The sequence below is a fragment of the Gilbertella persicaria genome, assembly GCF_025201335.1.
Source record: "Gilbertella persicaria strain CBS 190.32 chromosome Unknown B0P05scaffold_8, whole genome shotgun sequence".
Lineage (NCBI taxonomy): Eukaryota > Fungi > Mucoromycota > Mucoromycetes > Mucorales > Choanephoraceae > Gilbertella > Gilbertella persicaria.
Window position 1 is genome coordinate 314,809 of NW_026251969.1, and position 25,399 is coordinate 340,207.

The following is a 25,399-nucleotide window of genomic DNA, read 5'->3' on the forward strand; positions in this document are numbered from 1 at the left end:
AGATATTATCATATATATCTTTAGAGTTACATTCTTATTAGAAAAAAACAAAAATTTCAAAAACAGGAAACAATTCATTCTTGTTTGGTTCTATACCTTATTTCTTTTTTCAAAAAGTCAATTCATATGTATGTGCAATTCAGCATACCAATAAACCTCATGTGATAAACCTCAACATAATGACTAGACCAGAATTGAATTACGGATAATTCAAATTGCACACTTCTGTATGCTAAACGAAAGTTGAAAAACAATGCTCATTATAATAAGCACGAGAGAATAATGCTATACCAAACAAACCGTATAAGAAAACGTTCCTATTATGTATACGAAGTGAAAATAAGCTTTATGAAATGAATTAACCTTTTCAAATTCATTGAATACTTGATATATTTGTTACTTATGGTCTAGTTTTAATACATCAGTGCTTTTGATCTTCTAAACTACAGAACAAAACTACATGTGTGTTTATTTGCTCATAATAAAGATCAAGAACGAATAGTCCGTCTTTGAGGTGAACTCGAGGTCACGGACTACATTGGCATCCAGGAGCAATAGGCTTCGAAAACAATCAGTTCTCATACGCAGTACTTGTTCATTTTTTGATAAATATTTGACACATAGAGGTTTGATTTCAAATCACGTAATACCTATTTTTGGGTATTCCTTATACACGACATTAATTTTTCTATGCCTACACCACTGTATATTTGCATGAATCTTGCTCTTTCAAATGAAACAAATAAATTGAATCATAATGATTTCATATCTTGTGCATAAATGTCTGTCACAACATTTTTTTATCATTTTTTTCCCCTCATGGTTTCCTAGGCTCGTTTGCCTAGCAAAATTCTCGGTGAAATACTCACCTATTTGAACAAAAACGATAGAAAATAATGTCAGCTTACTTATCGTCATTGGGAAATGCCTTCAAAAAGAGCCTTGTATACAGACATTACCCTCATGTTCGATCATGAGATTACGTCGTTCACGCACACAATTACTAATTCACCATCTCATTCCGCAGAGCTTGTATGACGAATCGTCACTTTCGGGGCTAGCAAATTAGAAGAAGGCGATCAGGAAAGCACAGAGCACCTCGCTACTTTAGGCAAATATTGTACAAACATACAGAACTTAGAAATATCTCCAACCAGCCCCTCTTTTTGGTCAATCATACAACAGAAGTATAATGGAGGAAAGTGGAAGCGTTTGAACATATTACAATATCCTTCAGAAGAAGTATTTACCTGGAACCGACTTAATGAGCAAGCTGTTGTTAGTTGATCAAGATGTTATCAATATTGTTGTCTCAGCAGTTATTGGTATGATCTTAAATATGCCTCTTAGCATCCTACTAATTCTTTTCGTTTGTGTAGGACCAAAGGCAAAAGATCAATACGTTACCATTCCAACTGAGTGGATTGATTTCACTCGCTCTGATGTCGCATACGAGCCAGTCAAATGCTCCAATGACCTACCTCGTATCCTAATCGAGATTCAAAATAAGGCAGATATGAATTTCTATCAACGGCTAATCGACTATTCGCGTTCGGTTTATAGACAACACAAAGCGTCTAAGCTCCCTATTGTTGTAGCAATTGTGATCAATTCGACAACCAGAGATCTACTTGAAGTTGAAACACCTGGTTCTCCTATCCCTTTTGCAAAACAGCTATCGAGCATTGGCTGGGCCAGCTCATGTCTATTGTTCAATGCAGAGACTATTGCACCCTATCTCAACGAAGCCCCATTAAGCCCATTGCTTGCACTTGTTCACTGCCTTATTAAACAAGAGACATCACTCATAAACTTAGAACAATGCAATGACCCAACACTAGTTTGTCTATATACTAAAATGAAGAATACACTTGGTGATCATATCCATGACAACGAAAGCTCTATCCAGGTATTAAAGAATGTATGTGCCCAATCAAAACTAGAATGCTATAAGGCAAAAGCAGCCCTTGAAGACCAAGATCAACCTGTTGGCGTGCGTATTGAAACAGCCGTAAAGACTTTGAATAATGTTATTGCGTATGTCAATGAAATAGTACAAAAGCGACATTTAGAGGATCCATTGTCCGATTTCGAATTTGCTGAGCAACAAGTGGACAAAAATGGACACATACCATGAAAAACTCAATTCCAACAGTGGAAAATACTGGGACGCGTTGAGCAGTATAAGTCGTACAAAGTGCTCAAAGTGCTTATCACCGTGCTACGAAAAAGCAAAAGCAAAAGCAAACTGAAGAAACTGAAGAAACTGAACAAACTGAACAAACTGAACAAACTGAACAAACTGAACAAACTGAACAAACTGAACAAACTGAACAAACTGAACAAACTGAACAAACTGAACAAACTGAACAAACTGAACAAACTGAACAAACTGAACAAACTGAACAAACTGAACAAACTGAACAAACTGAACAAACTGAACAAACTGAACAAACTGAACAAACTGAACAAACTGAACAAACTGAACAAACTGAACAAACTGAACAAACTGAACAAACTGAACAAACTGAACAAACTGAACAAACTGAACAAACTGAACAAACTGAACAAACTGAACAAACTGAACAAACTGAACAAACTGAACAAACTGAACACCAACAGAGTATACCTGCAGTGGCGTCCTCATCGTCATCGTCATCGTCATCGTCATCGTCATCGTCATCACTTCCCGGAGCAAGACAGTCATCATCTTGAATTGAATTTTGACATTAGTTATTGATATGTTCCGCTTGTCATAGTTAATAAAAAAAAAACTAAAGAAAAAATTATTCTAGGCATTAAGAACCAACGAAAGATCGCTTGATAGTTGAGTGTATAAGTTGTGTAGAGAAGACATAAAGACGCAGAGAGGCGTTGTTGTAGCATTAAAAGGAAATCACTTAAACGATTTGACGCCTTCCGTCATAAAATTTCTAGTTATAACAACAGTATAACACGGAAATATACAGCTATAACAAGTTTTTATAGCCAATAGGAGTCTGAAGTATTTATAACAAATTGTTATAGCCTGTAAAATATCAAGTTGAGCGGCTATAAACTGGCCAATCAAAAGCCTTGCTTGCTATAACAAGTTGTTATAGCAAAAAGTACGGCTTTTCATTGGCTGTTTGAAGTTCAATTCGTACATCATTCAAGGTCGAAATAAATTTCTCTCAAGCATGTATTGAGACCTTCGAACATAGAACAGTAAACATAAATTGCTGTGATCTTCTTAGTTTTATTCGATAAATATGTGTAAGTAAAATATATAGGTCCAGATTAAAATCAAGTATAAATATGTGAAAGTAATGTTATTTGTTCTTTGATCTTCTTTTTATCGCTCGCTTTTCATAGTAAATTCCGAAACATCATTATTATATTCAAATGGCAGTACCAAACAGTGATATTTTAGCAGCCTTACAACAGCAAATGGCTGCACAACAAGCAATGATTGAGCAAATCATGCAAAATCAAGAACTCCAGAATCAACAACAGTAATAACAAAGCCAACAGGAACAAGACATAGAAGCAGAAGACCCACTTTTCAACACCCACTTTTCAACACCCAACAACAAGTACATTCTTTTGAGACACAATCCCATCATGATTGGAATCCTTCTCGAGAATTATCGCAACTATTGGTCCAGGAATGTCTGACAACCAACATAAGCAATTGATTGAAAGATATCCTGCCATCCAAGGAGTCAATCATCAACCACCCGCCACCATGCCTGAAGCATATGCCAGAATGAGTTATGATCAAGAAAGGGAAGACAAAATGCTCAAGCACCATCAATATGTTTTTTGTGAACATATATAAATTCATATGCATAGATCAATAAATGATGATCATGGCAAAAGACCAGATCACATCTATGGCAATTGCAATGGATCTATAGTCACTGACATTCACTCATTCTACTAGAAGTACTACATCATCCTCATAGTCAGAGATTATGAACCTAGTGACTCTGTTATTATTAATGGCCCTCATAAAGTGACAGTTAGAGCTGACAAATACATTGGCATTGGCATTTGACAAATATGTAATAGTTTATTCAAGTTTAGGTCAGATCATGTACTATTGGCTGAGCTGACAACTTCCCCTAAAGGCATTTCTCTTAATTGCTCCTGATCTGACAAATCAATCCGTAGTCAAGAAGCTAACCCCAAAACAACACTTTGGCCGAGAAGAAAAAGTATAAAAACCTCGACATTTTATAGCAATTGAAAGATGACATTTCCTGGAGAAATAAAAAACCTATACAAGTTCTAATGGACTTTCTCTGTGTTCTTACCCTTTCTCTTATTTTATATCTATTCCCTCTTCATCTCACAACAGCATCCTCTATTGCGTTAAAACAAGGAATATCTCTTGACGATATACAGACGCTGGGAAACTGGGTTGATTCAAAGACATTTCAGAATCATTACCGGCGGGAACACTTATCGACAGTGGATTTTACCAACCAAGTACTGGGAACAGATCTACCAATGGTTCAGCTTGATGAAGGCTCTAACAATGATGAAGAAAACCAGGAGTTTTTCGATGCTACTGAAGGTTTTTGGTGTTTCTTACGCTGGAGCAGCAATTTATGTTTATTGTTCTATGTTTGAAGGTCTTAATACATTCTTGAGAGAAATTTATTTCGATCTTGAATGTAACTTTAGACAAGAGAACATAGAACAGTAAATATAAATTTCCCACCCTATCCCGCCCACGCTCGCTTTCAAAGATCAAAGAACAAATAACATTACTTTCGCATATTTATACTTGATTTTAATTTGGACCTATATATTTTACTTACACATATTTATCGAATAAAACTAAGAAGATCACAGCAATTTATGTTTAATGTTCTATGTTCGAAGGTCTCAATACATGCTTGAGAGAAATTTATTTCGACCTTGAGAAAAAATTCACTGGCTGTTTTAAGTTCAATTTGTACACCATTTCCCGAAATAGATTGCGCAAAAAAAAAAAAGAAATAACCAGGTTGCATTAACAAAAAATAAAGACTTCATGTTTAAAAATCATAGATTACACCTTTTCTCAGAATGATGTCGCACACTCAAAGTTTAAGTTGTCGCACTTTTCAGAATAAAGATGTCGCGTAAATTTTAGCACTTTTTTTCTCTTGAAGTACATTTATAATGAACTACTCGTTTTATTTGAGGATGGACAAGGAAATGTCATGGATGAAAATGGAAATAACCCAATGGATATCACTGGGAATGAAGATCCGTACAAGTTAGAGGAACTTGCATCCTATAGCGCTTATATGGAGGCTAAAGAGAAAGTGATGATGTAAGTTGATCAAGATACAACCTCTTTGGAACACAAAACTACCAAAAATAAAATAAAAAAAAACTGACTCCAAAAGGGACAAAAAATAACATCATCAAGAACAAACGAGTCAGTAATGAAGTTAAGGCACATGCCGTTCACTTGGTTGATATACACTCAAAGAATAGCGCTAGAGCAGTCGCTCTAGACTTGGGCTTAGAACCGAGAAGTTTGCAACGGTGGTATAGTACCTGGAAGAAAGACCCAGACTCTTTGTTTAAAACTATTGGTCGACCAAGAATTATTGAAGCAGAAGGTGAATTAGCAGAAGCAACGAAGAACGCTGTTACAGAGTTTTATTACAAACAGCCAACTGCCACAGCTGATCAGCTACTTGATCGATTGACTAGTACTTTTGAGGGTCTATCGCTTTCGAAGTCTACATTGTATCGTTATTTGAATGATCTTTGGATTTTAAGTTTGAAGAAAGTGCAAATGGAGCCTTCAGAGCGAAACACTCCAGAGAGGATTCAGGCGAGAAAGAAATGGGTGGAGGAGATGAAGAGTATGGGGTGTAGATTGCATGAACAACTGCGTCTTCATTGATGAGGCAGGATTTAATGCAAATCTGAGAAGAACTCAGGGATGGGCTCCGAAGGGAGAGCCAGCTATTGTTAAGATACTTACGGCAAGAGCAAACTCGATCTCAATCTTGGGTGCTATATCAAATAAAGGCTTGATCAAGGTTTGTTTGAGAAAACCTATTCCCCCTTCGAAAAAACGAAAGCTAGCAGGAGGGGCTAAAGCACAAACAAAAGACACCATAATTAATCATTACCTGAGATTTATTGATGATATTCTCGAGGAGATGGATAAATATCCTGAAATGAAGGGACACTACTTGTTGATGGACAATGCTCCCATCCACATACCTAAGTTGATTAGAGTTGCTATCGAGTCTCGTGGGTATAAATGTATCTATTTACCATCCTACTCTCCTGAGCTCAATCCAATCAAACAATTTTGGGCAGTTGTCAAGAGTAGTGTTAAAAGGGAGTTTATTCTCAAGAAGGATACACTTCCTGCTAATATTAGTGAAGCTTGCAACAGTGTATTACCATCATTTTTTGAAGGCTTCGCTCGTTATTCCATGAGACGTTTTGACGACTGTTTGAATTGCCTTCCTATTTTATTCTGAAAAGTGCGACAACTTAAATTTTGAATGTGCGACATCATTTTGAGAAAAGGTGTAAGTTAGCCATAGTACAAATCTGGAAAGTCAATTAAATTCAATTTCCCGTTTTTAATTTCTTCTTCTTTACTTTGTGTGCATACATATATACAATGAGCCATGTAAAGATATTTCTATTATTATTTTTCTTTGCTTCTTTCTAATAGCTCTTGCATATATATATATACATATATATATATATATAGACTGACAAGACAACATCAGGCATTAAGCGTACATCAGTCACTTCATTGTTGGATCGTACAAAAAACGCAGCATTAGGACGACTTCAAAAGAGATTATCACAACCACCCGAACCCAAGACTACAAAGCCAGCTTATCCTTCAATATACGATGAAGTAGAAGACGATGAATCAGAAGATCCTATTCCTAAAGCACCTCGATTGACTTCAGAACACTTTAAGCAATATGAAGTCATCACTGAATTGTAAGCATCATCTTGATGGACTTGATCTAAACAAGCACATGTATTAGTGTTAACTTGAGAAATCCAAGCCATTGTCCTTTGGGTGTCTATGTGATGCCTTCAGAGCATAATATACGTGGTAAGAGAAGTGCTGTATAAGCGTATTTGACTCACTTTATCAAGTATGGTATGGTGTTATATTTGTACACAAAGGCTTCTATCGATCAGGCGCATTCAAATTCAAAATTGAATTGCCCGAGAATTACCCCAATTCACCACCTACAGTCTCTTTTTTAACAGAAATGTTCCATCCACTCGTCGATATCGATGGAAGAGTGTCTATAGCACAACAGTTTCCTGTATGGCGACCTTATCAAGACTACACATATCATATCCTCCACTATCTAAAAAATATGTTCAAGAAAGTTGTCTTGGATGGATTGAATGATAAGTACTGCTATAATAAGGAAGCCTATAGACTATATCGTACTGAAGTAGCAGTATTTGGTAAGATGGCTCAACAATGCGCTCAACTGTCAATCACAGAATCATTTCTTTTTGAGCGTATGCCTGAAGACAATCTTATTCGATTTTCACCACTCAGTGATGCGAAATTTGGTAAAGTGAGATGTATTAAGCATGTCGATATTCATTATTATTATTATTATTATTATTATTATTATTATTATTATTATTAGAGGAACTAAGAGCACAAATGTTGGGCAGTGTTACTGTAAGGGATTTTATTTTATCTATATGAACTAAGACACTCTTGTAGGCTTCTCATTCGTGGAGAGAATCGACGACTCCCTGAGATACACGCGTTACAATCTTGTTTTTAGACGAATGAGGAAATAAATCACCCCACATGGCTTTGCGTGCATCGCGGTAGGGTATTTTGCCTTGAGATTTAGGAATTGTCATGCGTTGAATTTCTCCTTGTGTTGAACATACATCCATCACAACATGTCCATTCTTTTTCAAAGGGGGCTGAATCAATCGTGGCCATTGATAGGCTTGTTCCTGTATTGTGTTTGTTAGACTAGGTCGACTGCCTCTACGTAAGATGACATAGGCATATTTTGAGTCTTCTGTGTTGAATTTAGAATGCTTTGTTTTCATCAAGAAGGCAGGACGTTGTACCCTTTGTGAAAAGTGGCACCAAATGTCGTCTGGTTTGGCTTGAGGAGAAAACAACAATGGACAAGGTTTATCATGAGAACACTATAGAAAGCATGAGTTATATGTATAGAAAGAGATGTATATACTTTACAGGTGCAACTACATGTACATTTGATTTTTCTGCATCCAAAATCCATTGTCTAGCTCTAGCAATATTTGAGAATCCAATAGGTGTTCCTCTATCAATCAAGACCTATTTAGGCTTGTTAATACAGATTGCAGATTACCATATTGCTTACCAAAACATCTTTTGTTTGAGCCCATAATTGTTCTACTGTTGATTTCATGAGAGCTGTGGATGCAATATCGCCCAAAGTAAATGCGCTGACAACTAAATCAGTGCCTGATGACTTTGGATCCAATGCTAAATAACGCTTAAAGTCAATGGGTTGCTCATGTTCGCTTGATCGCATAGACAGTTCTAGCTGTTCTGCTATTCTCAACATGTCTTCTGATAAGTCAACACCTGTATATTTCTCCAATTCAAATGTTTGTTTGGCTGCCCAAATGGCTGTGCCTGGTCCAGTACCGAAATCAAGCATGGACTTTGGTTTGAAGTCAGACAGGCGCAAAGCAAGCTCTTGCATGACATTTGTGATAGCTGCAAATGTAGAGGGCAGTGCACCTGCTGCATAAGCCACAGATTCTCGAGGTCCATAAGATAGTTTATGAGGTTCAATGGCTTCTTTTTTGTTATTTTGCTTGCGTTGCTTTTTGGCTGTACGTGATCCATCAAAGTCTGTCTCGAGCGGTTTGGGAATCTTGGCTGTGGATCGCAAGGCATCGTATAATCGAAGTGCATCAGTTCGGATCAAACGTTTGTCTTGACCTAAATAGATCGTGAGTATACAATCCAAGCAGACATCTAGACTTATACCTTCAATCAAATCCGTGATGCCGTTTACAAGAGACTTTGGTAATTGAACACAACCAATACGTTTGCGTCCAAATTCTGCTTCTTCTGATCCTCTTGTATATGGCTCATTGGAAACATTGATTTCTTTGACAAGTAACTCACTATGGATATGTTTGTTTTCTGGTTAGAAACAAGCCTACAGATTTGTTTTCTTACCTTTGATCTTCTAAATCAACTATTCCTAGCGATTCAAGTTGATCTTGAGTCATGAAGATGGCCTTTTCAGGCTTGGTGGTATAATACCGTTTTGTTGTCAATAGACGCTTTGACAATTGCCTTGCAGCCATGTTTAATGTAAGAAAGAAAAAAAGGGTAAAGAAAACCAGTCTACTTTGACAGTTTTTTTTTCTACAGGATGCGGAAGTACAAATTCATTATGATGTTGGTTAAATGTAGTCAAAATAAAAAGGATCAACTCTGTACCTCTAAGAAAGGCATTTGAAAGAGAACATAAGCAATTCTTGATTAGAATATATGACATACAACATTAAACTACTCTGAAGAAACAATATGTTGCAAAAGCACAAATAGAATACACCCGATGAAATATAATTAAGATGCATACACCTGGTAATAGGCAAGGAATTGCACTATTACTGTAAATCACGGTATGGTCTATTCAACTGAAATTTAAACAATATGATTCTCCCTTCCATTGAATACTCACATACTAAATGAATCAAAACTAGTGTCGCAAATCTACTTTTACTTTTTTTCTATTATATGCAAATGTAACTTGTCATATAAAAAAAAAGTTTGGTTTACTTTACAAGGTCTTTTTTTTTCCCTTGGTTTGTTTGCATATCCTGTTTATAAAAGATAAAAAAGCAACTTTGTTGGTTTGCATAATGTTAGAGGGTCGATTTACTCACAGATATAGAAACATACGCTTTTATATGCTTATTAACATTGTATCATGGTATATATATACATGTATCAAAGACACCCACTATTTTTTACTTGTATCGTTTGTTTTGGTTTTTAGACTTGAAGGAAGTGTAGTGTCTGCTTTATACTTGTTTGTGTCACCGAAATAAAACATATGTTTATATCATGTCATCTTTTCTTCATCACTAAACTGATAAGTAAATATAACGTCTAGAACTAGTCTATAATCTATTCACTTATAAAGAGAAAAAAGCAATCAATATGAGTTTTATAGTAACAATAAAAAGCGATGAATTCTTCAGGGTCTATTTTCAGGGAAAAGTAAGCCACTGTCCTACGGATTTAAAATGTGGTAAGCATATGCATAGTGCACGGATCAACTGAGATACTTTTTGTGCTCAAGGTAAAAAAAATGAAGAAAAAAAAGACAATAGTTAGTTCATCTTTAGGCACCAGTAATCAGTACTTTCAGTTTGTGTGCAAAATAGCTTTCTTTCTTTTTTTCTTTTTTTCTTTTCAACAGCTAAACTTTTCTTTGCTCTTTTGGTTATTGACATTTTCATATGAATAAGGATGATCTTATCATTTTTTTTTTTTTTTTTTTTGTAGTTGGATTTTATTTACAATATTATTGATTAGTCACACATCGCAGAGAGGTGGGACGTCGAAAAACAGGAGTAAAGAAAGACGATGTAAAGATCATACAATGATCAGGGCTATTTTAGCAAGGAGTGATTTTTTGTAGCTAAGGCTACCTGGTAAATTGTATCTGAAATGATACAAGAATGTTCAAAAGCAACTTGGTTAAGAATCAGGTTCCAATAGGATTTCCAGATATTCCATTGAGCTATCGCAACGATGGATACAAGTTTGGAGCGGTTTGTAATGGCAGGAGGAAAGGCTTGAAGAGTGAGGACCTTGTGGAGGGAGGACGGAGTAAAGTATACCAGAGGGTAGTAGCAGTTTAGTATTTCCAACCAAACACTCCACTTGGTAGAGCAGTGGGCTATGAAATGATCGTACGATTCCGGTTGTGATTTGCACAGACGACAGATAGGAGTAGAGACAGTACCAATCTTGAAAAGTTCGGACGCAGTGGGCAGTTTCTTGTAAAGCACACGATACCACAGTGTTCTAGCCTGAGGGAGCATTGGAGTCCTCCAATACAGAGAGAGCGAAGTACGAGAAGCCTTTATTCGGGATTTAGCTTTGTCTTCATAAGGATGCAGGCAGAAATCCCTAGAAGTGAAAGAGCGCCACAATCTTGTGTCAGTTAATTGCTTGGTCAAAGCATCATAGACAGATACAGTAGATGGTGTCACGTCTTGTGTAATATATTGCCACAGGAAAGATTGAAGTTTTACTGTTCGTCTGCGAAGAATGTCTATAAAGAGCTGATGGCACAATCCTGGTAATGTCCCATATTCATGGCGAACCTTCAGGCGTAACCGGTTACTCTGTTCGTCAAAGAGGAAGAAGAGAGATGCTGGTACTTTTGAATGTCGATGAAGCCAGTGGTTCTGAGGTACCTCTTGAAACATGTTAATTAGCGGAAAGTAAAGCAAGTTGGCAAGAGGCACATTATCAAGTTTGAAGTTGATACCAAAATGATCAAAGGCAGCATAAATACCATTGACAACTGAAGTGGGATGACAAAGGTCATGACGGCGAAGAGTTCTAGAGAAAAAGGGTAGCAATGTATTGTCAGCATCCGGAGACATGATGCCAAAGTGTTCTGTCATAAGCACTCGGAGCTGAGGTGTTAGATTAGACGAACTAAACAGAGTAAAGACCCATCTCATCTGCAGCACCAAGTATTGTGTGATAGGGTTGAGAGCTCCTACACCACCTTGATTCTTGGGGAGACATAACTGGTCAAAAGAAACATAAGGAAACTTCTTTTGCCACACGTAAGCATAGATAATCGAACGAAGTTCATTCAGAAATCGCTTAGTAGGCGCAAACAACCGCAAGCAGTACCAAATTTTGGATAAAATCAAAGTGTTGGCAACGGTAGCTCTTCCTTGAAGCGAGAGGTAACGCTGAGAGTAACCATGAACCCGTGTACGCACTTGTTCCAATAACATATCCTGAACACGATTCCGTTGAGAATTTGTGTATGGCATATAAAAGCCAAGGTATCGAAAAGCAGAAGGGGAATGATGGTGGTAGTATGTTTCGATATCGTGACTCAAAAGCAAAGATTCCCAAGATTCTGACTTGACTCCACTCAGTGAGAAAGCTTCCGTCTTGTGCTTGTTAAATCTTGCATTTGATACAGCACTATACTTAGTCAAGTGATGTTGGAGACGCATAAAATCAGTGGAATCCTTGACAAACACACAGATATCATCAGCATATGCGATGCACTTGATCTGTTGAGATGTAGTGCTCATTGTCGAGACATAACCTTGATATGTAGGGTCTTGCTGGATTGAAAGAATCAGCGGTTCCAAAGCGATGTTGAACAATAAAGGGGACAAAGGATCGCCCTGCCTTAACCCACGTTGCTGATGTACTGGATCCGTAAAGGATCCGTTGACATTGATTGCTATTGAGTTATTAAAGAACAAATTATAGATACTCTGTATAAATAAGGTAGGGAAGCCTAGGGACACAAGAGCTTGTTGAAGATACGTTGGTAATACTCGATCATAGGCTTTCTCCTGGTCGAGAAGCAAACCTACACCTTGATGATGTTCATATCTTGCTTGTTGTAGAACCAAGTGGACGTACATCCCATTTTCGCCAATAAAACGTCCTTGGATGAAGCCCTTTTGAAGCGGGTTGATAATTCGATTCATTATAGGAGCTAGACGTTGGGTAATGAGCCTTGTGAAAATTTTACCATCACAGTTGATCAATGAAATTGGTCTCCAATTTTTTAATTCTGACAAATCACCTTTCTTGGGTAGCAAGCGCACTCTGATTTCCTTCCATGACTGAGGGAAAATTCCTTTTGTCATGGCATCATTGTATACCTGGAGTATCAGGGGCTTCAAACAAGGAAAACCAAACAAGAGTTGAAGGTATATATACCCTAGTCCATCACTACCTGGGCTACTTTGTTTTGGGCTACGCTTTGTCATTCTGACAATATCCTCCCAATCAAATTCCATTTGGAGCAGATTTGCTTCATCCTGATTAACTTTACTTGGAAAGTGAATATTACCTAAATACTCTTGTATTTGATTCATAGGTACTGCATCAATCGCATATAGGTCTTTATAAAACCGTTGTACAATATTCTGCATTGTCGATTTGGTGGTATGTACAATTGTTGGTGTTTCAGAATTGCTATCCTTGAAGCCAGACATATATTGTTGGGCTGTTCGACTCTGATGTATTTTTTTCAAGTACCCAGCATTGCACTCACCATTCTCTTGCCAGCGAAGACCAGCCTTTAGAATAGCTATTTCAGCCAGCTCTTGTTGTAGTATCTGTAGCTCATTGTCAATAGGTGGAATTACCAAGCGCTGAACGTCTGGAGGAGGCTTTGTGCGTAGTAAACGATTACGTTTCTTTTCTAAAGCACGAATTCTCTTAGTACGCCAATCAACGTAATCCACTGAATATCCTCTAATGATTGACTTGGCTTTGTGTTTTACTTCATCCCATTTTTCTTGGGGCGATATATTCTCATCAAATCCTTGAACCAAATGTTGTATATTCCTCTCTAATGTCTTTTGTAGCTTAGGGTGGAAAGCATACACTGGATTGGCACGCCATAGTCCTTGACCAAACTGGGATTGGCCCAAGAGTAAGGATGTGTGTAATATGGAATGGTCTGACCATTTCGCTCCTAATCTGGTAATAGATGATTCTGATGCGCATTGGTACAAAATTTTACCCAAGTATATATAGTCTATGACAGTCATCACTAATTCACTTGAGACGGTGCGTGAAAGGTGGGAACTTCGTGAAGGCCATTGATGGCCAAAGCATTTTGAAAATTTGCTTGCAAGAGAGCTAACCATTGCGTTGATGTTGAAGACGAATTATAGTGGCGGCTGAGGACTGAGTAATTAAAATCTCCTGAAATAATCAGTCTGTCAAAAGAGATAACTGATCGAAAATCATGGAGCATTTGTGTTAGATTGCTAAAGAATGTTCGACGTTTTGCAGCAAGGCCTGCCGGTGCATAGACGTTCAGAACAAAGAAAGGTTCATAGAAATGATGTGGATGTTCAACCATGCATAGTTGAAATCGATCGGATGTAAAGGATGAGGAAGTGTCGATGATAGAGATGTTGTAATCGGTAGAGAAGGAGAGTATGCCCACATGACTGGTCCAATGGGACTGTGTAGGTTGAAAGAGGATGTTGAGGTTATCTATAGTTGAAGGAGTGGAAGCATGAGTTTCTTGAAAGCATAATATAGAGAAATTCTGCATTCGAAGGTATCGTATATATTCTTTTTGTATTTTTTTGGAGTTTGTTTTCACTAAACTATTGGCGTTTAGTGAGGCATAGTGGCACAGGATATTTTTCTTATTCATTGATGCGGATCTATAAAGGGTGACTCTCTACCCTCTGATTATCAGAGGCAGAAGAGGGTATCGTAGATTTCTTCGTGTCCAATTGTTGGTTCAAATTTGATCCATTACGTCTTTCTCCTTTCTTCATAACGAGGTGATCTTTTAATTGTTGGCTGACGCTGTACATCTTGGTATCCTTATAGAGGTCTTCAATCTCCATCCTGTCAATATCCTCGTCTCCACTTTCTATTTCAGATTCATCTTCTTCCATGCTCTCTTTATCTAAAGGGTCGTAATCACTATCGCTAGTATCGTTATCATTATCTTTGTCGACATTGATCTCTGTCTGGCCAAAGTTGCTACTTTTGACTTCAATACTGCTTTGCCCTTCAGGCTTGGATGCTTCTTTTCTTGGTTGGGTGGCCTTTCCAAGAACTGATCTTTCTCTCTTTGAACGCTTGCTGGGTGTCATAGACTGTTTCCTAGGACATTCAAACGAGCGGTGTCCTAATTGATGGCACGCATAACATATAATTCTAGCTTTCGACTTCTCACATTCAAATTTTGTGTGTCCAGTTTGGTGGCAATACCTGCACCAAGTGGGCATGTTGTTCCAGGTTGCGTGAAATATTTGGCTTTCGCTTTCGCACCAACGAATGTTATGCTCCAAAGGCTGATACTTGAGGTTGTCTGTTGAGTCTGAGGGACCAGAAGGAATACCAATGACGGCATATCCTGCGCCCATAAACCATCCGGTGGTGGTTTCTGTATTGATTCCTACATCAATTACCTTTCCAAATGGAGCTAAACTCTGTTGCACGCCCTCAAGAACTATCCTTTTGGGACGTAAAGGTAATTGGGACAATTTCACAGTAACAAATCGGAGTGTGGCATCTGCGGCCTTGCAAGGGAAAATTCGCAATTTTGACTTTTTAAAGACAACACCATGCTCCATAAGATCATTGTCATCATCATCTTTTTCGATATACAATTCCAAGTACTGAGTTGGGCCATCCCTCAAGATGGAACAAGCGTAGATCTTTGGGTGTTGAGCGCTGATTTCCTGCATACACTGGAGATCAGTGTATTCTTTCTTAACTGGAGTAATGTCGAGTAAGAAAGCATCCTCATGGCTAGCTACTCGATAAATTCTCGACTGAAATTCTCGCAAAGGTGAGTCTGCATCTTTGTCAGGTTCAACGATGCCTTGGTGCATGAGTGATACTCGAGTTCTAGCTGCTACACTAGCATATGATCTTAGTTGTTGGGTGGCTTTTAGGTTTGGAGATTTTTCAATCCCCGCAACCGACTGAAAGTGTTGAGAGTTGGGAAGAGCCATGGATGGTCTTATCATGGAAAGAAAAAAAAGGAAACTGGGAATGATTACAATTCAAAGTCCTCTATCAAGAAATACATTCCGCATTGATTTATATGATAAGTAAACTTCCCTTATCTTCAAGGGCAAAGAATAATGAATTACTCAATAGAAACACAGAGGATGAGCACATAGCAAAAGAGAAAGAAAATAAGCAAAAGGGGATGCTTTTCTGTTTATAGAACTGACAAGTAGGGTGTTCATCGCATGTTTTATGCAAGTAAATAAGTTTATATGTAACACAAGATTGGGCGTTCTCTCTATGAGATGATCTCTATCAAAAGAAAACAAAAAACCAAGGAAAGGAAGGGCAAGGAAAGGAAAAGAAAAAAATTACTTATGAAAAGGCACGCAGCACTCTTTTTATTTCTTTATCTTTTCTTTCTGTTTCTTTACTTTCTCTACTCTGGTCTCTTATGGTCTCTCTCTCTTTTTGGTTCGTGCCTTATCTATTTCAAGAACGCGTCTACTTTCTCTAAGGGTTTCTCTTTACTTGGTTGGTTCTATCTGCTTGGTTCTATCTGCTTGGTTCTCTCTCTTTGTCTCTCTACTTTGGTTACAAGTAGCTATGTGTTGAGGATATACTAGTTATCTGTAGTCTAACAATGCTACGCAATAGGTGCGGTTGTGGTAGTTGCTGCACTGGTGAAGGCTAGTGTAGTTGTTTCTTGTTCTCTCTTTCTGTGGTTCGTTTTCTGGTAAGTACCTTATTTATTTCAAGAACGCGTTTACTGACATCTCTGTCTTTTCTAGGATTTTCTCTTTGGTTGGTTTTTTGAGTCTTTCTATTTTCATTTTGAGCGTCTGCGTGTTATCTGTAGTCTAACAATGTGATGGGATGAGATGGAATTGGCGTAGTTTTTTCGTGTTCTCTCTTTTTGTAGATCGTTTTTTGGTAAGTACTCCATCTATTTCAAAAACGCGCTTGCTGACATCTCTGCTTTCTCTAGGCTTTTCTCTCTATTTGGTTGGTTCTGTCTACTGGTGTCTCTCTCTCCGTGGCTTTCAGTGTTCGATCCTGATCGTTGTTGGCCTGTTATAGCCGATGATTTACTTTCTTATCTTACTGCCCCGAGAGTAAGGTACGGGGTATATAGGCGTTGGTCTGCAGCGGGAAGAAGGGTAGTTGCTGGGTGTTGCTGGGATCCTTCTTTAATGATCTGACATTCCCCAGTGTATCGCGGGCCTGGGAAGGTGTCAGTGAAGGAAGTGAGGGAGTACGAGTCAGTTGCCTTCTCGTGGCTACTCCTGTGAGTAACTTCTCTATGAAGTGAAACTAAAGACTGACATTATTTAATAAAGATTTGCTTTTAACAATGAATAATGACGTATACTTTTTTTTTATTGTAATGATGTTTTCTTGAAGACTAGCTGCTTTTACTTTTGTCTTTAGAAGTTTAAGGGCTTGCTTAAAGCAACGATTTACTTTTGTTTCTTTTTTACATTCTTTTTCAAGGTAAGTTCATGTTGCTTATTTGATTTCTATATATCTTTCAATAGTGTAGTTGTGTTTGTTTAGTGTTGTTCAGACATAAAGCCACACTGAAACTTGTGTCATCAAAAGCAACGCGCAATAACTTATGTTTATTGACTAGTCTACTCAAACTGGTTTTTTAGTTATCTAAAAGGTCGTCTAACAAGATGTACTGCTGATTCAAGACTATTTCTCTCCCTGGTTCTACTCTGATTTAGTCGGTAAGCTCTATGATAAACAAGGTGTGCTCTACTCAGGCTGGTTTCTCAAGTGTCTGTAAGGCGTTTGATCAAGTGGTATAGGGCTTTCAAACCCTTTTCTTCAGATTCTGGCTCTCTTTAGGGTTTGGAAGATATACATTCAAGGCTTAGTAAGTTTTCGTAGTGTAAGTCTACTTTTTTGAGTCTTCTTGTGTCTGTTTAAGAGTCTGATCAACTCTTGTTCAGACAAAAAGAGGATCTGAAAAGGCTTGATTATCCTGATCAAACCCATCATGTGTTTGTGTTGTGTATATCCTTTCTCTTTATTGTCGTATATGTGTAGTAAGAGCTATGCGTATATTCCACTTACATCAACGGCTTTGTCCACTCAAGTACGTTGCTTTGTTGTCTTTCGTCTTTAGTATGAGATGATCAGGACTCATTTCACTTGCGAAACTACAGTGATGTTGTCTTCCGTATGCCATAACACTACGCTCTGATTTTGTCTAACTGGTGTTTAGTCTTCCTCTTAACTCGATCGAAACACAGTTGCGATTTGTGAGTGTCAGTAAAAAGAAAAAAAAAGGTCTTCAAGCAGAGTGCAAGAGACCAATATTTGAAATACCGAACCTCCCACTTGCATGATATGCATCATTTACTCTTTTTGACCTCAGAAATGTCATGAATAATAGCAAATCTTACTCTCAAACGCTCTGTAAATCGAATGTTATATAAACTAGTACCTACTTATTAGTCAAAATTTATTGAAAAGGGACTTCTTTTGTACTGATTACAGTGTGCAATTAACTTTGAATGCAGATCTGAGGGGAATGCTCAAATTGATTCGCCTTTATCATCTTAGTAAAATCGTTTTTTTATCAGAAGTACCTAGACAGAACTCACCTCATTTCTGTTGGATCAGACCTACATTGGGTCATTCCAAAAATTCTTGTTTTTTTTCCATCTTCACGGACCTCTGTGGATCCTCCACCGGTCAAAAAAAAATGAATTTCACCTAGAAGCCAACTCAATGGTACCACTCAATTCCTGAGCTCGAAAGAATATGTTTTAAATGAAAAAAAGAGACCATTTTAGTAGCCTGTTTGTCGAGTAATGGTCCATCAAAGAATGTCATGCTCAACTTGTGTTTTGGGCAGTTTTACTCTAGATGTCATATAAAATGCGTTAAGAAAGGGCTCATAAAGAGTCATATGCTACTTGGGTTGCTAGAGAGTATATAAGAATAGGAACATAGGCATTTTATAGAGTGAATGAGGAACAATTGAACGAGGGATGTATATAAAGGCTTGTATCGAAGAATGAACTATATGCCATGCGGTTCTTCTTCCCACCGCTTCTAAAATGGCGCTTTTGCTGAGAGCAGCAGAAAGGCACAGATATTGGGCTTTGGTATAGTGACAAAAGCTGTAGGTGTTTGCTTTCTGAGCCTGTTGGTACAAAGAGCACAACAAATAGGCTGCTAAAATACTGAGTAAATAGACAAAAATGTTTATGGGGGTTTTCACTCATATCTCATCATTGTCATAGTACATTTTGCAAGCAAATACATTTATCAAAAACTAAAGCTTTTGACGCACATTTTGAATATTTAAGTTTGTCGATAGCTCTTTTTTTTTGTTCTGTAGCGTCAAAAAGAAGATCAAGAGTTGGCAAAATGAGCTTTTTCCATGACTGATACCCTTTGGTCGAATGGCCATTTTGGTCATTTTGGCCATTTTTCCGTGTCGCTTTTTTTGGTTCAAATCAACTCTAAAAGCATTATGGATGTTAGCAAACATGGTTTGTAGATATTCAAAACATTTATGCGTGCAGAAACAAGTTATACAATACCTTCATTCCCCGAAGAGGAAGTGTATATATTATTGTCTGTTTTTACTGTTGAAGCGTTTGTTTGCCTGGAGTCTTGGCTACATGAGTCAACAATGTGGTGACAAACTGTTTATCTACATAAAGATGTTCTATTAAAAAGACGCTTGATTTGTTGAGTCTGATGAGTGTCATGAACTGAATTTAAGTCGAGTTAACTTGCTTTTTACGACAACTAGCTGCTCGATACGCACTCGATTAAGATCTATGGTCTAGGCGTGCATTGCGCTCTTCTCTGTTAATAATTTTTCCTTGCTCATCCTCATAAAAACAAATGCAAATTAGAATTTCTTTTTGAAAGAGAAACGCATATTCTTTGCCTCTTATTGGACTATAAATATCCGCCCTCTGAAAATTTTTCGGTTCGCCTTTTCAGGAAAAAAGGAAAGAAATCTTGCATTGACTGTAGACAACTCCCATTCTTTTTATGGTACATGCATGATTTCTGAAACGGCGGCTTTAAATTGCGCAATGTCCGCTGGAATTCTCCCTTTTTCTTCTTTTTCCTTTATTGGTTCTATATTTTTCAGAACTTCCTTTTATCATGGGAAACTGCGTAAGTTTTCGTATTCTGACTCGATTCAGTAAAAACCCAGAGGAAGCTAAGACAAACAAAATCATTGAGAGACAAATAAAAACAGACCAAAAACGAATGAGAAAAGAAGTGAAGCTATTATTGTTAGGTACATTCTTTGATTATAAAAAAATTCACTAACGATTTAGGTGCTGGAGAGTCTGGCAAATCTACTATATTAAAACAAATGAAGCTAATACATGCTCGTGGGTTTGATAAGTCAGAAAGAGAAAGCTTTCGTATCATTGTATTTGCCAATATCATGCTTGAAATGCAAATTGTTTTTGAAATTGTTGAGCAATTTAAAATACCCTTGGAACGCACATCCAATCTCGTAAATTTATTGGTATTTTATCACCAGAATGATGTTGACCATCTTGTAGGAATATGCTTCTCTGTTTAAAAACGTAGATCCTTTAAAGAAAGGTGAACCGTACCCAGAAATGTATTTAGAGCCACTCAAGAAACTATGGACTGATAATGGCATAAAATCTGCTCAGCATAAAGGCAATATGTTTGCATTGCATGACAATGCATCCTAGTAAGTGATTAGAGTATAAAAGAAAAACTTGTTGACAGATTATAGTTTCTTCGAACATTTAGATAGAATATGGAAGCCAGATTATATACCTACAGACCAGGATATACTTCGCTGTAGAGCAAAGACGACAGGCATAGTTGAGACAGAATTTCATATAGGCGCATTGACCTATCGTATGTTTGATGTGGGCGGACAAAGAAGTGAACGAAAGAAATGGATTCATTGCTTCGAAAATGTTACTGCAGTTTTGTTTGTAGTTGCCATTAGTGGCTATGATCAATGTTTGATTGAGGATAGAGATTCAGTAAGTTTATAAATGATCACGTCATATATTTATATATATTTCTATATTAGAACCAGGCAAGTTAATGCAATAAGTTGCTCGATATGATCTAATAGGATTACTAGATGCATGAAGGACTCATGTTGTTTGATACAATCTGTAATTCTTCGTGGTTTACACACACTTCCATGATTCTCTTTTTAAACAAAATTGATATATTCAAACAAAAAATCTTGGTCTCTCCGTTGTCAAAATGGTTTCCTGATTTTGAAGGTATTTATAGACCTATATGGCTAATTGTTAAACACAATGCATAGGTGACGATAAAAGCTTTGAACAGACAAGTGAATATTTCAAAAACAGATTTCAAAGCTTGAACCAAAATCCAAGCAAACGTGTCTATGCTCATTTTACAGATGCTACAGATACATCACTTCTTGATAATGTTATGTATGCGGTATCTGATACCATTTTGAACGAAAACTTGAACACACTCATGCTGTAAACTTTCTTAAACTTTTATGTATATATTGTGATTATGAGTAAAGTAATATGATTAAAAACTGCTTCATTTTAAGATTCTTGAACAAAAAATGTCTTAAATAAGTCAACATTATTAGTTTGTCTTTGTAACTTTGAGAAGCAGAAAAAAACTTTATTATACTAGTTCTTATAGGACTAATTACCTTCGCTCAATTGTTAGGTTGGTTTTTATATGTTGCTAGCATTATAGAATAGAAGTATGCTCATTTAAATTATTGATTTAGCAGAGACTCTTGTTTTGAATCAAACAGTTCTACTGGAATCTGAAGGTTGAACGACTATCTTTAAAATGTTTCTTGATAACTTTAAAAGTGATGTCTGAAAGATAATTATCAAAAATATACTCTAACGACTGCCCTGAATATTTATTCATATGATGGTGCTGCTTTTTTTTTTTTTTTTTTTTTTTTAGAAGCAAGGGGCTTCATACTTGACAATTTCCTACATAAAGCTATTCTATACATAAGATCCAGTTTGATTCATCCAGTTTTTTATGGGATTTCCCTTTGTTTTACGCGGCTTTCTTGTATAATTGTCTTATTACTTTACGCTTTTTTTAAATCAAAAAAAATCTCATTTGTTTAGCTCCACCTTTTTCTTTCTCTTACTCTCTCTTTGGTCTAGACACGATAACGAGAGACAAGAAAGAAATAGAATAACGAACGCAAAGTGCTTTGTTATTTAAAATAAATTTTCTCATTGTTCTTTTACAAAGACATTAATAATTGTGCAACTTTATAAAGAATGCGATTAGAGAAAAAGAAATCAACGCATGTCAACCTTGTGTTGTAAAAAGTAAATATGAAAAGAGACAAGTGCAATTCTTCCTTGTCCAAGTTGTGGTTATTGCCTTTTTATTCATAAAAAAAAAGTATTTAAAACTATTTATTACAGCAAAAAAAAAGTATGCATAATAAAGTCAAATAATATTTTCATTTTCTTAGTTGTTATCATCATCTCCAGTTACCCGGAAAGGGATATGTTGGCCCTTTGTCTACACCAACGACTGCGAACAGTCTCCACCATCCCTACCCTCCCCTTTCTAGGCAAAAGGATCAGATCCGAGCTTACATTCACATCTAACTAGTATAATGTCAATGGGCCCGGAAGAAGTTAATTTGAATTATTTTTCAGAAACAACCCCTTTTTATAGTTTTTTGAATGGGACTGTTTTTATCATATGAAAGTACTCTATACACTTCTTTATGGAATGACTGTTTTTATTTTGCATGAATAGTTTTTTGGACTGTTTTTTTATATGACATCGACCTATTTACATTACTCTCTCATAAGACTTAGATATCTTCCTACTTATGTTACGGTTCCCAGGTTCAATCTTTGGCTTACATAGATATTATTTTTCTTTCCAGTTGAGAGATTTTGGAAATAAACTTTGCGATACTAAAGAAGATGCTGTTTTTGTTCGTTTTATCCTTTACTTTGTAAAACCAATTTTAGGTTTACGCGGATCAATTGTTATAATTTTGGCAAGCTCTTTTAAAACGTCTCAGCGAATGCATCGCATTAATGTGTAGTGGTACACAAGTAACAATGTGGTTTTAATGTCTTGTATTCACATCAAGTGCCTTTTTATATATACTCAGCCAGTTAACCAGTATTGATCTTGTTGAGAAATATACTAGAACAAATGATATATATTTTGTACGACCATTTGAGTCATTCATATTATTTGATGTGAAAACACCCAAAGAAGATTCTCACATTCACACACAAGAGGTGAGATCAATTTTTTTTTTATCACAAGTACAGTTCTTTATGTCTATTTCGCCTGTATCAAATCAAGCTAGATATATTTATTAATGAGAAATGATCAAAGTAAAAAAAAAAAAAAAAAAAAAAAAAAAACGGTAAGGAGAAACGTTGTAATACATAAGCAAAAAAAAACAAAAAAGTAATTGATCCTATTGTAGCCACCTCCCTCTCTTTCTTTCTTTCTTTCTTTCTTTTTATCTTATTCTTTATCATGGAAATACCACAGGAGAAACTAGACGATCTCAACTCTTGGCATGGCGATGAAGATCTAGAGAATCCGTCTGTTATGTTCAGAACATATAAAATTCGTTTTTATGGTTTAGCAGTCATTGGTCTATCCAACATTGCTTCCTCTTTAAATTGGCTAGCAGTTGCACCAGTGCCAGAATATGCAAATAGTTTTTTTAATCAAATTGGATTGTCTGCTATCAATTGGTTTTCAAATGTATTTATGCTGACTTATCTCTTGGCTGGACCAGCTTCAAGTTGGGTATATGATCATTGGTCTTTAAGAACTGGTGTATGTTTTTTATCTCTACAAACAAATAGTTTAATTATAAATTCAGATTATCATAGGCAGTGTATTGCAAACATTAGGTGCTTGGCTTCGATATGCTTCTGCTTTTGTTAATGATCCTATGAGTAAAATAGCTTTAGCTATGATAGGCCAAGTAAGTACGTCTTGTGATGTCATGAGCAATTGTTATCTAAACAAAAGCTTGTAGATAGTTTGTGCCGTTGGTCAGCCCTTTATTCTGAATGCTTGTACACCAGTAAGTTATCAGACAAATTAGGAAAAATTATGCTTACAAAAAAAAAAAGTATGCTGCATTATGGTTTAGTGCAGATGGTAGAGGCACAGCTACTATGGTGGGCGGCGTGAGTAAGTTCAGTAACTTTTTAAACCATGACTAATTTCTTACAGCTAATGCCATTGGTATGGCTATTGCTTCCTTAATTCTTCCTGCTCTTGTTCCTAATGCAAATTCTCTTGGTGTCGGTGTAAGTAAATAACTTATGTTATTATGTAATTAAGTCATATTAGTTCCTTGCAATTGCATGTATCACTACAGGATGTACAATTCCCGTGTTCTTCATACCCAAGAAACCCAAGACACCACCTTCTTACAGTGCTTCATCTAAATCCAAATATACTATGAGTTTTAGCCAATCTTTACGTGAACTGTTTTGCAACTACAACTATTTGATTATCATGTTTGCTTTTGGTGTTTTATGCGGTTTATTTTCCTCATTTACTTCTCTTCTGACTCAAATAGTGACGCCTTATGGTATCTCTGTAGATGAAGCAGGCTATCTCGGTGCTGCATTCATTGTTGCTGGACTTGTGGGTGCTGTAATTACAGGCATTTTTATTGACAAAACAGGTCGACATAAATGGGTTATTAAAGCCTATGTGCCTATCATTGGCGTCATGTACCTTGCATTTTACTTTGTCGGTAAGCAATCATGATTGAATTATGAAGTTTTAACGGATACATTCTAGTTAAATCTGCAAGTTATAGTGCCATGATGGCCATTTGTGTCTTGCTTGGCTTCTTTACTTTTTCACTGTTACCTGTTGCCTTAGAATTATCCATTGAATGTAAGACACTTTCTTTCTGCTTATTAGTAATTCTCACTTTTTCTTTCATGACAGCTTCTTTCCCTATTAGTGAAGCTATTTCAAGCCCTTTGTTATGGATGAGTTCACAAGTCCTTGGTCTTATTATTTTGCTTGTCATGGATGCTCTTCGAAATACGGATGGTACTATGCTCCGTAGCCTTATTTTTGCTACTTGTATCTCTATTCCTCTCTCTATCCTTTCCACCATTTACAATAGTCCTAATAAGCGTTTAGAGTTTGAAGACAGAAACAGGGCTGCAAGCTGTTAATAAAAGTGTTTGTGTAATCTATGTCTGTGAGAAAACAGCAAAAGAAATGCTGAGATTGAATGCACTCTATTTTTTTTTATGTTTAGTCATCCACTTAAAGAGTTTTTGCTTTTTTTTTTCCTTCTCGTTTACTTTTTCTTACAATGTCTTTTAAAAATATGATGAGTGGTGATGATTCTTGTGGTGGTTCTAACCCTATGGCACAAATGATGAAACAATTTGGACAAGACAGGTCTTTACAAAGAGTAAGTGCGCTTTCATATAAGCATGAAAAAAAAGAGACTTAGCTTTTATGTATAGGATCAATTCGCTGGACCTTCTCAAGCCGGTGTCGGTCCTTCCACGGTAAATTTTGAAATCAACATGAACATATGCTGATAAACAATTAGATGCGTACACAACGACAACAAGGTCCTGGGTTCTCTCAAGGAGCTGATATGGTGAATGA

At 36.7% G+C, this 25,399-nt stretch overlaps 7 protein-coding genes across 7 annotated transcripts; 6 read left to right on the top strand and 1 right to left on the bottom strand.

The window, feature by feature from the left end:
- Positions 1–1,339: 1,339 nt before the first annotated feature.
- On the top strand, positions 1,340–2,137 carry B0P05DRAFT_464963 (uncharacterized protein; the record flags this gene model as incomplete). Its single annotated transcript, XM_051574243.1, has 1 exon — positions 1,340–2,137. The coding sequence occupies one exon, from the start codon at positions 1,340–1,342 to the stop codon at positions 2,135–2,137; it is 798 nt and encodes a 265-aa protein (XP_051437585.1).
- A 2,002-nt stretch (positions 2,138–4,139) lies between these two features.
- B0P05DRAFT_530924 (uncharacterized protein) lies at positions 4,140–4,658 on the top strand. Its single transcript, XM_051576910.1, has one exon. It carries the CDS (start codon positions 4,276–4,278, stop codon positions 4,615–4,617), a length of 342 nt encoding a protein of 113 aa, XP_051437586.1. The 5' UTR covers positions 4,140–4,275; the 3' UTR covers positions 4,618–4,658.
- A 2,359-nt stretch (positions 4,659–7,017) lies between these two features.
- B0P05DRAFT_464958 (ubiquitin-conjugating enzyme/RWD-like protein) lies at positions 7,018–7,643 on the top strand (the record flags this gene model as incomplete). Its single annotated transcript, XM_051574241.1, has 2 exons — positions 7,018–7,084; positions 7,129–7,643. Coding segments are annotated over 2 exons (582 nt in total), but the record flags the coding sequence as incomplete, so codon positions are not given.
- Positions 7,541–9,423, bottom strand: B0P05DRAFT_530933 (mitochondrial small ribosomal subunit Rsm22-domain-containing protein). Its single transcript, XM_051576911.1, has 6 exons — positions 9,200–9,423; positions 9,005–9,144; positions 8,367–8,956; positions 8,219–8,320; positions 7,644–8,169; positions 7,541–7,563 (listed from the first exon to the last, which is right to left on the bottom strand). The coding sequence occupies exons 1-5, from the start codon at positions 9,328–9,330 to the stop codon at positions 7,729–7,731; spliced, it is 1,404 nt and encodes a 467-aa protein (XP_051437588.1). The 5' UTR covers positions 9,331–9,423; the 3' UTR covers positions 7,541–7,563; positions 7,644–7,728.
- Positions 9,424–19,855: 10,432 nt separating this feature from the next.
- Positions 19,856–21,336, top strand: B0P05DRAFT_530963 (guanine nucleotide binding protein, alpha subunit). Its single transcript, XM_051576912.1, has 7 exons — positions 19,856–20,027; positions 20,068–20,252; positions 20,302–20,459; positions 20,505–20,763; positions 20,814–20,819; positions 20,868–21,015; positions 21,060–21,336. The coding sequence occupies exons 1-7, from the start codon at positions 19,889–19,891 to the stop codon at positions 21,245–21,247; spliced, it is 1,083 nt and encodes a 360-aa protein (XP_051437589.1). The 5' UTR covers positions 19,856–19,888; the 3' UTR covers positions 21,248–21,336.
- A 1,871-nt stretch (positions 21,337–23,207) lies between these two features.
- B0P05DRAFT_530972 (major facilitator superfamily domain-containing protein) lies at positions 23,208–25,014 on the top strand. The gene is made up of 8 exons (XM_051576913.1): positions 23,208–23,578; positions 23,625–23,729; positions 23,784–23,831; positions 23,881–23,941; positions 23,984–24,060; positions 24,104–24,515; positions 24,563–24,661; positions 24,716–25,014. Exons 1-8 carry the CDS (start codon positions 23,270–23,272, stop codon positions 24,949–24,951), a joined length of 1,347 nt encoding a protein of 448 aa, XP_051437590.1. The 5' UTR covers positions 23,208–23,269; the 3' UTR covers positions 24,952–25,014.
- On the top strand, positions 24,994–25,274 carry B0P05DRAFT_530976 (uncharacterized protein). The gene is made up of 2 exons (XM_051576914.1): positions 24,994–25,017; positions 25,084–25,274. Exons 1-2 carry the CDS (start codon positions 25,011–25,013, stop codon positions 25,236–25,238), a joined length of 162 nt encoding a protein of 53 aa, XP_051437591.1. The 5' UTR covers positions 24,994–25,010; the 3' UTR covers positions 25,239–25,274.
- The last annotated feature ends 125 nt before the right edge of the window (positions 25,275–25,399 follow it).

Coding starts and splice junctions, on each gene's coding strand:
- B0P05DRAFT_530924 (XM_051576910.1), top strand. CDS start 4,276: ATGGACTTTCTCTGTGTTCTTACCCTTTCTCTTATTTTATATCTATTC.
- B0P05DRAFT_530963 (XM_051576912.1), top strand. CDS start 19,889: ATGGGAAACTGCGTAAGTTTTCGTATTCTGACTCGATTCAGTAAAAAC. Junction 20,028..20,067: donor AGTGAAGCTATTATTGTTAG/GTACATTCTTTG, acceptor CTAACGATTTAG/GTGCTGGAGAGTCTGGCAAA. Junction 20,460..20,504: donor TTGCATGACAATGCATCCTA/GTAAGTGATTAG, acceptor GACAGATTATAG/TTTCTTCGAACATTTAGATA.
- B0P05DRAFT_530933 (XM_051576911.1), bottom strand. CDS start 9,330: ATGGCTGCAAGGCAATTGTCAAAGCGTCTATTGACAACAAAACGGTAT. Junction 8,321..8,366: donor CTCAAACAAAAGATGTTTTG/GTAAGCAATATG, acceptor AAGCCTAAATAG/GTCTTGATTGATAGAGGAAC. Junction 8,170..8,218: donor ATGTACATGTAGTTGCACCT/GTAAAGTATATA, acceptor TGCTTTCTATAG/TGTTCTCATGATAAACCTTG.
- B0P05DRAFT_530972 (XM_051576913.1), top strand. CDS start 23,270: ATGGAAATACCACAGGAGAAACTAGACGATCTCAACTCTTGGCATGGC. Junction 23,730..23,783: donor CTTTAGCTATGATAGGCCAA/GTAAGTACGTCT, acceptor AAAAGCTTGTAG/ATAGTTTGTGCCGTTGGTCA. Junction 24,516..24,562: donor CCTTGCATTTTACTTTGTCG/GTAAGCAATCAT, acceptor GATACATTCTAG/TTAAATCTGCAAGTTATAGT.